At 59.0% G+C, this 14,103-nt stretch overlaps 1 protein-coding gene across 2 annotated transcripts in view; it reads left to right on the forward strand.

Annotated features, from left to right (window-relative positions):
- The first annotated feature begins 3,280 nt into the window (after positions 1–3,280).
- The window catches only part of CADM3 (cell adhesion molecule 3), a 36,381-nt gene continuing 25,558 nt past the window's right edge, over positions 3,281–14,103 (forward strand). For both annotated transcript variants that reach the window (XM_084223312.1, XM_084223313.1), the window contains exon 1: positions 3,281–3,424. In XM_084223312.1, the coding sequence (XP_084079438.1) occupies positions 3,349–3,424 (76 nt within the window). In that variant the 5' untranslated portion in view covers positions 3,281–3,348. The remainder of the gene's footprint in view (positions 3,425–14,103) is intronic.

Genomic DNA, 14,103 nt, shown 5'->3' on the forward strand with positions numbered 1-14,103 from the left:
GACAAGGAGTGAAAACCTGGGAAAAGCCTCCTGCGGCCTCATCTGACCCCAAATTTGCCCCCAAATTTGCAGTTTTAGTCACCTCCAGGGCCACGTCCGGGAGGAGGGAGGGAGGCAGCGCGGGGATGGGCAGGGACCGTGCCCAAGCTGTCGGATCCTCCCACGGGCGCTTCCCACGGGGATTGTGACTAACGGAGCCATCCCTGGCACAGCTCCGCTGCAGGAGCCTCGGAGCAGCTCCTCAGAAGAGCCCGTGAGGGGTTGGAGCCTGTGGGAAATGGATTTGTGGGGAGTTTTTAGGTTTTTAAAACGCCGTGTCCGGGTCAGAAAAGGGTTTTGTGGCACAGGTGACGAGCTGGGGAGGGAACGCTCCCATCAAGGGTTAATTCTCCTCGGGAAACGAGCCCTGAAATCCTCCAGAGCTGGAAATGGCTGGGCTGGCAAGAGCCGGAGCTCGGGGGATGGCTGAGACACGGCTGGGTGAGGGGGGATAAAGGAGTTGCCAGGGAGATGCCAGGGGACAGCCAGGGCTGGGCAGCGACCTTTGGGGACAGGCACAGAGCGGGCGCCACCCCGAACGGGCCCCTGCAAGGACAGGGGTGTGACAGGGGACAGGGATGGGCTGGGACACACAGGTGACAGCCCAGCATGGGTGACACACCAGAACAGGTGACATCGCAGTGAGAGTGACATCCTAGCAAGGGTGACATCGCAGTGAGAGTGACACCCTAGCAAGGGTGACATCCCAACATGGGTGACATCACAGTGAGAGTGACACCCTAGCAAGGGTGACATCCCAACATGGGTGACATCGCAGTGAGAGTGACACCCTAGCAAGGGTGACATCCTAACATGGGTGACATCCCAGCACAAGTGACACCCCAGCACAGGAGACATCCCAGCAAGGGTGACGTCCCAGGGGGAGTGACAGCACAGGTGACATCCCAGCACATGTGACACCCTAGCAAGGGTGACATCCTAACATGGGTGACATCCCAGTGAGAGTCACACCCTGGCACAGGTGTCACCCCAACATAGGTGACATCCTAGCACGGGTGACATCCCAGCACGAGTGTCACCCCAGCATAGGTGAAATCCCAGTGAGGGTGACATCCTAACAGGGGTGACATCCCAGCACAGGTGACTCCCCACTGAGATCAACACCCCACTACGAGTGACACCCCAGCACAGGTGACACCCCAGTGAGAGTGACACCCCAGTGAGAGTGACACCCTAGCACAGGTGACATCCCAGTGAGAGTGACACCCCAGCACAGGTGACATCCCAGTGAGAGTGACACCCCAGCGCAGGTGACACCCCAGTAAGAGTGACACCCCAGTGAGAGTGACACCCTAGCACAGGTGACACCCCAGTGAGAGTGACACCCCAGCACAGGTGACATCCCAGCACAGGTGACATCCCAGTGCAGGTGACATCCCAGTGAGAGTGACACCCCAGCACAGGTGACATCCCAGTGCAGGTGACACCCCAGTGAGAGTGACACCCCAGCGCAGGTGACACCCCAGTGAGAGTGACATCCCAGTGAGAGTGACACCCCAGCGCAGGTGACACCCCAGTGAGAGTGACACCCCAGCACAGGTGACACCCCAGCGCAGGTGACACCCCAGTGAGAGTGACACCCCAGCACAGGTGACACCCCAGCGCAGGTGACAGCCCAGCACAGGTGGCAGCCCAGCACAGGTGACAGCCCCCATCTCTGCTCCAGCCCCTCTCCCTGCCAAAGGGACCGTGCCCCATCCACCCAGCCGGGTGACAGTGACAGTGACAGGGCCCACCGCGGCGACACCGCGAGCCGCGAGGGGACCCAACCCGGCGGCGCCCTGCGGTGGGACCGGCCCCGTTTCCTCCGCCACACCGGCGGGACCCAGTTCCGTGGCGGGGATCCGTGGGGACAACACCTTGAGGCATCGGGCGCGGGATGGGGACCACGGGGACCGCAGGGACCGAGGGGATCATGGGGACCGAGGGGACCGAGGGGATCACGGGGACCGAGGGGATCGCCGGGATCACAGGGATCACGGACACCGAGGGGATGGAGGGGACCGAGGGGATCACGGGAATCACGGGCACCGAGAGGATCACGGGGATCACGGGCACCGAGAGGATCACGGGGATCACAGGGATCACGGGCACCGAGAGGATCACGGGGATCACGGGCACCGAGGGGATCACGGGGCTCACGGGCACCGAGGGGCTCACGGGGCTCACGGGGATCACGGGCACCGAGGGGCTCACGGGGATCACGGACACCGAGGGGGTCACGGGGATCACGGGCACCGAGGGGGTCACGGGGATCACGGGCACCGAGGGGGTCACGGGGATCACGGACACCGAGGGGGTCACGGGGATCACGGGCACCGAGGGGGTCACGGGGATCACGGGCACTGAGGGGATCACGGGGATCACGGGCACCGAGGGGACGGAGGGGATCACGGGCACCGAGGGGGTCACGGGGATCAAGGGGATCACGGGCACCGAGGGGGTCACGGGGATCACGGGGATCACAGGGATCACGGGCACCGAGGGCATGGAGGGGATCATGGGGATCACGGGCACCGAGAGGATGGAGGGGGCAGAGGGGATCACGGCCACCGAGGGGGTCACGGGGATCACCGGCATCGAGAGGATCACGGGGATCACGGGGATCACGGGCACCGAGAGGATCACGGGGATCACAGGGATCACGGGCACCGAGGGGCTCACGGGCACCGGGGGGCTCACGGGGTTCACGGGGATCACGGGCACCGAGGGGATCACGGGGATCACAGGCACCGAGGGGCTCACGGGGTTCACGGGGATCACGGGCACCGAGGGGATCACGGGGATCACAGGCACCGAGGGGCTCACGGGCACCGAGGGGATCACGGGGCTCACGGGCACCGAGGGGTCACGGGGATCACAGGGATCACGGGCACCAGGGGGATCACGGGCACCAGGGGGATCACGGGCACCGGGCGCACCCCCGTTCCCGCCATTCCGTTCCCGCCATTCCGTTCCCGCCGTCCCCCCCCGCCGCCGCCGCCGCCCCGCGCGCACCTGCCTCCCGCGGGGAGCCGCGCATGCGGCGCGCACCACCGCGCCCCAGCCCGCGGGGGGGGCCGGCGGCCGGAGCGGGCGTGTTTACACGGGGGCCGAGGGGGGCGGCATCGGCGCGGCCCCCCCCGCTCCCCCCCCCCGGCACGAATGGTCTCTTCCTCGCGCTCTATTTAATCGCCGCCGCTGCCGCACCGCCGGCTCCAGAGCTGAGGGAGCAGCGGAGAGAGCAGCGCCCGCTGCCCGCGCTGCGGCTCGGTCGCGCCGGCCCCGCGGGCTCCCGCCGCCGCCAGCATGCAGCCCCCCGCCCTCAGCATCCTCCTGCTCATCGCCTGCTTCGGCAGCGCCCGGGGAAACCTCTCCCGCGACGGTGAGTGGCGGCGCCGCGAGCGGGCGAAGCTCCCTCCCCATCCCCGCCGCTTATGGCGGGGGACGCGGGGAAGCGAGCGACAGGTGCGGGGAGCGGCGGCGGCGGCGCCGTTATGTGGGTCAGGCAGGTTCCGCCCGCCCCGCCCCGCCCGGCCCTCGGGGCCCGCCCCGCCGCCGCCTGCGGGTGCGGCTCCCCGGGCGGCCGGCGGGGCTCAAGGTCACGGCGGCGCCGGTGCTGCCCGTCGTGTCCCCCCACGGCCGCGGCGGAAGGTTCCAGACAGGCCCCGGCGGGCGGCGGCGGCGCTCGGCCCCTCCCGGCGCTGCCCGCGGAGAGGGGGGGGGGCGGATGGAGAGTCCCCGGTGCGGCGGAGCCGCCCCGCCGTGAGGGTGCCGGGGCTCGGCGGTGACACACGGAGGGGCGGATGGAGCTCCCGGGGGAGCCCGGTGCCATCCGCGCCGCGGCTGGGGCGGCTCCCCGGTGCCTCCGGTGGGAGCCGCCTCCCCGGGATGGGCGGGGGGCTCGGCGGCGGCGGCCGCTCCCCGTCCCGCCGGGATGAGCGGGGCTCGCCAGACAAAGAGGGGTTCACCGGCGGCGACTGTCGCGACAGGCGCGGAGCGGGTGTGATTTCTGTCGGGGCTCGCCGGTGGCAGCGCCGCGTCCCCCGTCGCTGCGGGTCCCTGCGGGGTGGCCCCGGTGGCTCGGACCCGCCGTCCCTGTCTGGCTGCTGGCGGCTCCGTTTTGCCGTGTCGGGAGTCGTCTGTCGTGACAGAAGCGATGCTGCTGCGTGTGTTTGGGTGGGGAGGCGCAGCCGCCGGCCGGGGGCTGGGCTGGACCCGCCGTGTTGTGGTCCGGGGGTGCTGGGGCTGGGTCCGGGCTCCATCGGAGCGGGGAGGGGGCTCTGGAGCAGCACCGAGGGTCCCGAGGGCTGTGCGGGTGGGAGGTGACACGGTGGGGACAAGGGCTGAGCCCGCAGCCCCCACGGCTCCCCCGCACCCATCTCTGTTGCTGTCACAGCCTCTGGGGGCTGGTGGCTGCGTTCCCATCCACGAATCCCGGGATTTGTTCTGGTTTTGGCCACGGTCCTCCCACGGGCACCCGAAAGAGTCACTCGGGTGTGGGTGATGCTCAGCCCCAGGGTGTGGGGACATCCTGGCAGCCCCAGCGTGGGGATGCTCAGCCTGTGGGGCTGGGGATGGCCCAGCGAGGGGAGGTGGCCGTGACCCGGAGCTGTCCTGGGACAGGACACAGCTCGGATGGTGACACTGCAAGATTTCCTCCTGGGCTGGCCTCTGCTGTGGCCCAGCCCTGGCCACCAGAGCCAGGATCTAGCACAGCTGGACAAACAGACCCCCAAAAAAATCCTTCAGGAGCAGAGGAGGTGGGAGACGCTTGGAAAGAAGTTGTTGTGTTTTCATGGTCGGTGCCTCATCCTGAGCCATCCCAGCGTGACGTCCCCTCCTTGGCACCTGTCCTGGGGAGGGATAGAGCCTCCTCCTTGGAGAACATTCCTCCAGGGCTGTGGATGGCTCTGCTGCCACAACCACGGCAGGGTGTGGAGGAACCCCTGGAAGCCACCCAGGCCCTGCTCCTGCACAAGAGGGCCCTGTCTGAGCTCTTGGCTGCCGTTGTGCTGCTGTCGGCACATTCGGGTGTGTTTGGGCTGGTGCGTGGTTGTCCTTGTGTGAGGATCATTCTCTCTCTGCAGGGTTATTCCACTCAGGAGTTGTGTAACCCTTTTGTTTGGACAGTGCCCTGGGAGGCCACCACGGGGCCAAAACCAGATGATTTTGGGCCTGTTTTTTTTCCCCTGAGGCACTGGAGGACATGGGGAGGTTTGCAGAGAGGCAGGTTCAGGCCACTGTCCCTGTCCTGTAGGTTTTGTCTCACTGGAGCTCCTGGAGCTCTCAGCTTGGCCAGGCCACCCAGAGAAGTTCCCTCTATCCTGGGGAGATGCCCTGCAGCCTCCCAGCCTGCCCTGCCTGTGTGGGATGGGGTCCCACGGGGCTTTTGCCATCCCCACCCTCTGAGCAGGTGACATCTGCAGGTCCCAAACCCTTTTGTTTGGACAAAGCCCTGGGAGGCCACCACGGGGCCAAAACCAGATGATTTTGGGGCTGTTTTTTCCCCTGGGGCACTGGAGGGCATGGGGTGGTGTCCTCAGCCTGGTGACATGAGGCAGGTTCAGGGCACTGTCCCTGTCCTGCAGGGTGTTTTTGTCTCTGTGGAGCTCTCAGCTTGGCCACGCCACCAGAAGTTCCCTCTATCCTGGGATGATGCCCTGCAGCCTCCCAGCCTGCCCTGCCTGTGTGGGATGGGGTCCCACAGGGTTTTTGCCATCCCCACCCTCTGAGCAGGTGACATCTGCTGGGACGTGGGAGAGCCCAGGTGAGGTGCTGGGAGCCCAGCACTGTCTGGAGCAGTGGAATTCTTTTCTTGCTGCTTTCCAGGGTGCTTTTCCCCAAGGAATGTGTGGAGAGCCCCGTTCCCAGTGCCATTAGGGCTCTCCATATGCTCCCTGTGCCCGTGCCAGCAGCAGCCCTTGGCTCCAGAGCTGAGGAAGCAGTGACAGCCCTGGTGAGGCATGAAAAGGAGGGAGGGCGACCTCTCTGCATCACTCACTACCTGCTTGGCCTGATTTCTGATGACTTGGATCAGCTGCCTGGGGGAAAGGAGCTGTTCCAGGGCTGGGATCAGCGCTCAGCCCCAGGGGAGGGAGCAGAGCATCCCTGTGCAGGCTGGAGAGCGGAATCCACCACTCAGCTGTCTGGCACGACGCGTTAGGCTCAACAGGCAAGGCTGGATTTTAGGACAAAGCCTGGGATCAGGCTCTGTGGAGGTGCCCAGACGGTGAGGGATGTGCTGGCACCGCTGCCAGGACAGGAATTCTGCCTCTGGCCTGACAATGCCATGGAGTTTGGCACGGCCAAACCTCTGCTTGTGCTGTTTGCTGGGAGGAGAAATCCCAAAGGATGCTGCCAGAACGCGAGGTGTGGGTACCCATCGTCCTCTGGAGGGAAAAGCGCCCTGTTTGCCCAGGATTCCCTGCCTGGGAGGTCTCCTCCCTGCAGGATGCTGCCTCTTCTCCCTGTGCCTGACGTTCTCACCTCTCCAGGGGTGTTGGAGCCGCCGGAGGAACCGGGGGCGGCTGCATCTGGGGAGTCACCCCGGCGCTGGCACGGCGGCCGTGCAGGCAGATGGAGGGAGCTGCAGCAGAGCTGTTCCTGTTTGTTTTCCCTGCCTTGGTTCCTAACCTCGTTTTGTGCCAATCCAGGGTGTCTCGTGCCCATCTGGGTCCCTGCAGGAGAGGAGCAGTGGGAGGGAGGGAGCGGGGCAGGTTCTGGATGTGTGTCCGAGGTGGTTTTGGTGGCGGTGCCAGCTGGGAGCTTGGTGGGCTCTGCTTGGGCTGTTGGGTTTGTTCTGCTGTGCCTGGCACCCCCTGCCCAGCCTGGTCTCCACCTAAGCTGCTTTTCCAGCCCTGTGCAGGTTCCCCAGTGCTGGTTGTGCACAGATTGAGTGGAGCCCTCGTTGCTTTGGCTCTTCAGCGGGCCCTGGAAGGTGCTGCCAGCTCTGTGACACCCCCACAGTCAGATGGATCTGCTCCTCCTCCTCCTCCCAGTTACTGGGTCAGCTCAGCTTGAACCATCTGGTCCAGTTCTGGCCCCTCTGCTCTTGGCCGGGCATCATCAGCTGAGACCAGCAGAGCCTTCATCGGGTGGTGATGGAGGGGTGGGAGCGACCCCTGTGCTGCCCCAGCTCCTCCACCCACCTGCGAGAGGCTGAGATTCTCCATCCTCCTCCCCGAGAGCTCCTCTTCCCCCCGGGGCCGTCCCTGGGGGAGGATGAGGAGCCGAGGCAGGAACTCTCCGTGCTTTATTTTGGGCAGCCCCGGTGCCAACAGCACCGAGCCAGACAACCCAAAGGCAGCCGGTGCCAGCGGAGGGGAGGCGGGGAAGCCGAGACTGAGAGGAGGAAGGGGCAGGGATGTGTTTAACCATTCCAGTCACTCACCCGGCCACGCTCCGCCTGCGCCGGGATGCGGCCGAGGAGGGCGCAGGGACCGCGGGCAGGGTTTGGATGCTGCGGTGTCGAGGGGGTTGGCAGGGCTGGCAGGAACAGCATTTCGCAGGAGTTTGGCTGGGAAACTGTTGCGTTGTGATTTCAGGGTTTACCCCAGAACCTCGGGTCCCTGCCCTGATAATTCCCTGTCAGTCACCTCTCCTTTCCCCTCCCAGCGCTGTCTGTCAGTCCTGGAATTCCAGAAGGGCAGATTTAAAGGGTGCCCTCTACCCCCGGGGGCACTGGGCCATCCAGGTGTCCTTTGTCCCTTGAGACCTCCCCTCCTGTCCCTGGCTGGTGGCTCCCAGCCCCTTCCCCTGCCCCCTTCCCCAGCCCCTTCCCCTTCCCCAGCCCCTTCCCCTTCCCTGCCCCTCTCCCCGGGGTTAAAGGAGCAGCACCCACGGGGTCAGGAGTTCTGCTGGAGCTGTTGTGGGTTCAGAATAAAGCTCTGGATCCAAACCCCCCATCAGAACCGACTCCTTTCCTTCACCATCACCTTAAAGCTTCTCCACAGAGGGAAACCCGAGGAGCAGACCCTGTTATGGGGGAAGCTCCATCCCGCAGCCACCAGAGCTCCTGCACACCTGGACTTGTCCCCACGTGTGACATCCAGCCAGCCCAAAGTGTCTCTGGGGTGAAACACCACAGCTGCCACTATTTGGTTCACACAAGCTCAGGTCCTGTCTGGTTATCTGGGTAAATATTCCAACAGGAAGCAGCAGAGTTGTGTCCCTGCAGCACCCCGGGAGCTGCCCCGTCCTCGGGTGATGCTCCAGGCGGTGCTTGAGCTGCAGATGTTTTTCCTCAGCCTCCAACGCCTCAAACGGTGTTTGTTGGCAAGCTCAGCTTTTCCAGGCTGTTGCTTTCGGGCTGGGATTTCCAGGGAAATGAGTTCTGACACTGCTGGGCTGTGTGGCCAAGACAGGACTTGCTGGGACCCCCCAAACCCTGGGGAGATGTTCCAGATGTTCTCCCTCCTGCTGCCATCAGGATCACGGTCTGAAGCCGTGAGGAGATGGATCCTGAGGTGCTCCAACCCCTGAACACCTCATGGCACTCCTGGGGGCTCCATTTTGCCTCTCCAACTTTGAATTCTGGTTTGGTTTTTTGTTTTTTTTTTTTTTTGATCTCCCTGCGATTCTGGGCACTCCAAAAGGGACAGAACGTTCTGTAGCAGCAGCAGAGGTGACCTGCTGGGCCACAGCACATTCCTGGCCATCCTTTGGGATGTGGGGAGTCTCCAGGACCTCCTGGAATAGCTGGAGATGTCTTAGGGCAGGTTTAGGTTGGATATCAGGAACATCTTCTCCCAGAGGGTGCTGGAGCACTGAGCTCCACATTCCCAAGGAGCTCCAGGAGAGTTTGGACAACGTTCCCAGGCACAGGCTGGGATTTTTGGGGTGTCTGTGGGTTTTTTGTGTTGATTCAATTTCTGGAAGGTCAGGAGGAGGTGTTGGCTGTGCTGTCCCCCAGGAGAGGAGCAGAGCCTCCCCACCCCTCAGTTCTGTTATTAAAATAATTCAATTCTTTAAAATATTAGAATATTAAAATAGAACATAAAATAGAAGGGTATTAAAACCAAATCTCCTCTTACACTCAATTGTGTGTTTAACCCTGGGGCACTTGGGGTGACAATTTCTCAGGCCACTGGCACGGAGGTGGCTTCAGGGCCACCAAACCTCGTGCCAGGGCACCCAACTGGGCTGAGACACCTCGTTGGGCAGGGAGATCCTTAAAACAGAACTGTCAAAGCACCGAGCTGGTTCCCTTGGCAACAGTCATGTTGGAGATTGGCCTTAGGGTAGGAGCTAAAAACCCACTCAAAAATAGGAGTTCTCAGCTCTGGGCTGTCACACTGGGGGAGGGTGCTGGCACAGGGGTCACCCTGCCCTGTGCCCCGAGGTTTTGGGGGGATTCTCTCCTTTTGGGGCTTTTCAGGGAGCTGTGACACTGGGAAAGGCTGTCAGGGTGTTTGGGGGATTTGTGGTGGCACAGAACCGGGGTGTTCCCTCTGCTCTGCCCCTCTCAGCTGGCACAGGGCTCACCCTGCCCTGTGCCCCGAAGTTTTGGGGGAATTCTCTCATTTTGGGTTTTTTTAGGGAGCTGTGATAGCAGGAAATGCTGTCGGGGTGTTTGGGGGAATTGTGGTGGCACAGAACTGGGGGTTTTCCCTCTGCTCTGCCCCTCTCAGCACTCAGGCTGTGACCATCTGGCTCTTGGCTGTCCCCTGGGCAGGTGTGGCAGGAGGTGACAGTGTCCCTTTGGTCACAGAGGGTTGTTCCCTTTCCCAGGAATGCTCATTTATGGTGAAATCCCCTGGAATTTGGGGTTTGGGGTGAGGATATTTAATGTGGGAAGCATTTTCTTGCTGTTCCCCTTCCCAGGAATGTTCATTTATGGGGAAATCCTCTGGAATTTGGGATTTTGGGGGTTTCACGTGGGGAAATGTGAAGCCCCTGGAGTCAGGGAATGCTAATTTACAGGGAAATCCTCTGGAATTTGGGGTTTGGGGTGAGGATGTTTTGTGAGAAGCATCCTCTTGCTGTTCCCCTTCCCAGGAATGCTCATTTTCAGGGAAATCCTCTGGAATTTGGCATTTTGGGGGTTACATGTGGGGAAATGTGAAGCCTCTGGAGTCAGGGAATGCTCATTTTCAGGGAAATCCTCTGGAATTTGGGGTTTGGGATGAGGATGTTTTGTGAGAAGCATTCTCCTGCTGTTCCACTTCCCAGGAATGCTCATTTATGGGGAAATCCTCTCGAATTTGGTGTTTAGGGGTTTCATGTGGGAAGGTGTGAAGCCCCTGGAGTCAGGGAATGCTCATTTATGTGGAAATCCCCTGGAATTTGGGGTTTGGAGTGAGGATGTTTCATGTGAGAAGCATTCTCCTGCTGTTCACCTTCCCAGGAATGTTCATTTATGGGGAAATCCTCTGGAATTTGGGATTTTGGGGTTTCATGTGGGAAAATGTGAAGCCTCTGGAGTCAGGGAATGCTCATTTATGGTGAAATCCTCTGGAATTTGGGATTTTGGGGTTTCATATGAGAGGCTGCATCCTCTTGCTGTTCCCCTTCCCAGGAATGCTCATTTTCAGAGAAATCCTCTGGAAATTGGTGTTTAGGGGTTTCATGTGGGAAGGTGTGAAGCCCCTGGAGTCAGGGAATGCTCATTTATGGTGAAATCCTCTGGAATTTGGGGGTTTCATGTGGGAAGGTGTGAAGGCCCTAAGGTCACAAGGAGTGGGATCCCACTTTTAGGGAATATTTTCAGGATCCCCCCCCGAAGCTCTGGATCTCACAGGTCCCAGCACCCCTGTCCATGGCAGAGCTGAGCTGGGAGCACACCCAGGGCTGTGTTTTCCATTTTTAGGGAATATTTTCATCCCTGTGACAGTCCCTGGCATCAATCCCTTCACCCTGTGGGGGCTGGAGGTGCAAAGGTGGGAGCTGCCAGAAGGAACTTGAGGCACCAGTGGAGTTTCTGGATGGATTTATTCCTGTGAGGAGAACAGGAACACCCTGAATCCTGCACCCAGAGCCAGCTGACACCATACAGGGATGTCTGTTGGAGTCCTAAATGCTGAGAATTTCAACTTTCTGACCCCAAAAAGAGCGCTGCATTTTACCCAACCCCACGTGGAGCCCTGTCCTGGATCTGCCTGGATCCCTCCAACCTTCACCTTTGGCTCTGAGCCCGTTCCAGCATCTTCTCCCTGCCTGGATCTGCATTTTGGGGACAGCCTGGGTGGATCCCAAGGAACATCTGGATGCCACTGGATTGGGGAAGGAACCAGCCCTGGAGATGCAAGAGCAGATGCACCCAAACAGGAGCAGGTTTCCCTCTCCTGGGAAATCTGGAGCTGCTCAGCTGCCTGGAATTTGTGCTCTGGATATTCCAGACTGTGGATTCACACCCTGCAAAAATCAGCCTGCAGAGGGATGTGCACAGCAGATGTCTGAGGTTTGCTGAGCTGTGAGTTCAAAATTTCCTCCCTGCCAGGGCTGATTCCTTCATGGATCCAGAGGAATTCAAAATTCCCACCTTGCCAGGGCTGATTCGTGAAAGGATCCAGAGTTCAAAATTTCTTTCCTGCCAGGGTTGATTCTTTCATGGATCCATGAGAATTCAAAATTCCCTCCTTGCCAGGGCTGATTCCTTCATGGATCTGTGTGAGTTCAAAATTCCCTCCCTGCCAGAGCTGATTCGTGAAAGGATCCAGAGTTCAAAATTCCTTTCCTGCCAGGGTTGATTCTTTCATGGATCCACGAGAATTCAAAATTCCCACCTTGCCAGGGCTGATTCCTTCATGGATCCAGAGGAATTCAAAATTCCCTCCCTGCCAGGGCTGATTCCTTCATGGATCCATGTGAGTTTAAAATTCCCACCCTGCCAGGTCTGATTCCTTCATGGATCCACGAGAATTCAGAATTCCCTCCCTGCCAGGGCTGATTCCTTCATGGATCCACGAGAATTCAAAATTCCCACCCTGCCAGGGCTGATTCCTTCATGGATCCACAAGAATTCAAAATTCCCTCCCTGCCAGGGCTGATTCCTGCAAGGATCCATGAGAATTCAGAATTCCCACCCTGCCAGAGCTGATTCCTTCATGGATCCATGTGAGTTTAAAATTCCCTCCCTGCCAGGGCTGATTCCTTCATGGATCCAGAGAGGTTTAAAATTTCCACCCTGCCAGAGCTGATTCCTTCATGGATCCATGAGAATTCAAAATTCCCACCCTGCCAGAGCTGATTCCTTCATGGATCCATGAGAATTCAAAATTCCCACCTTGCCAGGGTTGATTCCTTCATGGATCTGTGTGAGTTCAAAATTCCCACCCTGCCAGAGCTGATTCCTTCATGGATCCATGAGAATTCAAAATTCCCACCTTGCCAGGGCTGATTCCTTCATGGATCCATGAGAATTCAAAATTCCCACCTTGCCAGGGCTGATTCCTTCATGGATCCATGAGAATTCAAAATTCCCTCCCTGCCAGGGCTGATTCCTTCATGGATCCAGAGAGGTTTAAAATTCCCTCCCTGCCAGGGCTGATTCCTTCATGGATCTGTGCGAGTTCAAAATTCCCTCCCTGCCAGGGCTGATTCCTTCATGGATCCACGCAGGAGAAGTGGGGATGGAGCTGTGAAGGGAATTCCTGGAACATAAAGTCCTTGGAGAGGAGAAAAAGGAGCCTTGGAAAACATCTGTGCCCAAGGGGATGAATTGGATCTTTGTGATGATGAGCACAGAGTAAATGGGAAAGAAGGAGGGAAATGAGGAGGGGATTTTTGGGAATGAAGGAGGGAAATTCTGGGAAAGAAGGAGGAGATTGAGAAATGTTTTTCTGGGAAAGAACTGGGGTCATTAGAAATGTTTTTTGGGAAAGAAGGAGGGAAATGAGGAGGAGTTTTTTGGGAAAGAAAGAGAAATTCTGGGAAAGAAGGAGGGAAATGAGGAGGAGTTTTTTGGGAAAGAAGGAGGGAAATGAGAAATTTTTTGGGAAGGAAGGAGGGAAAAAGAGAAGGAATTTTTTGAAAAAGAAGGAGGGAAATTTTGGGAAAGATGGAGGGAAATAAGAAATGTATTTTTTTGAGGATGAAGGAGGGAAATGAGAAACATTTTTGGGCCATGACTGTGAACCAACATTTTTGGGCCATGAAATGAGGAGGGAAACGAGAAATGTTTATCTGGGAGAGAACTAGGGACATGAGAAATGTTTTTTGGGAAAGAAGGAGGGAAATGAGGAGGAGTTTTTTGGGAAAGAAAGAGAAATTCTGGGAAAGAAGGAGGGAAATGAGAAATATTTTTTGAGAAGGAAGGAGGGGAATGAGAAGGAATTTTTTGAAAAAGGAGGAGGGAAATTTTGGGAAAGAAGGAGGGAAATAAGAAATGTATTTTTTTGAGAATGAAGGAGGGAAATGAGAAACATTTTTGGGCCATGGCTGTGAACCAGAGGCGTTGGAGGGCTCGGAGCCGTGGGTGGTTTTCCCTGGGGTTATTTCTGCTCCAGAGATGCTTTCCCAGCCTGGAAAAAAGCTGGGATGGGGAGGACATTTCTTGGAGAGGCTCCTGCAGCTCCAGTTCTCATCCCCCACATCTGCTGGGCTCTTCCCAGCCTCTCTCCCTGCTTCCTGAGGCTGCTCCAGGTGAAATCCAACATTTCAGGATTGATCTCTGGCAGTGAGGCTGCTCCAGGCAGGCGGCGCCGTGGATGTGGTGCAGAATTCCTGGGATGCAGAAAATCAATTTTTCCTGGCTGGGAGCATGGTGGGGCTGGAGGCCCAGAGCTGCAGAGATAGGGGGACAGTCCCTGCTGGGTGGGGACAGTCCCTGCTGGATGGGGACAGTCATTTCTGGATTGGGACACTCATTTTTTGATGGGGACAGTCCTTGCTGGATGGGGACAGTCTTTGCTGGATGGGGACAGTCCCTGCTGGGTGGGAACACTCTTCTGGATGGGGACAGTCACCACTGGATGGAGACAGTCACCACTGGATGGGGATAGTCATTTCTGGATGGGGACAGTCATTTCTGGATGGGGACACTCATTTTTTGATGGGGACATTCTCTGCTGGATGGGAACAGTAATTTCTGGATGGGGACAGTCCCTGTTGGATGGGGACAGT

This window comes from Fringilla coelebs (genome assembly GCF_963513975.1).
Source record: "Fringilla coelebs genome assembly, chromosome: 29".
NCBI lineage: Eukaryota > Metazoa > Chordata > Aves > Passeriformes > Fringillidae > Fringilla > Fringilla coelebs.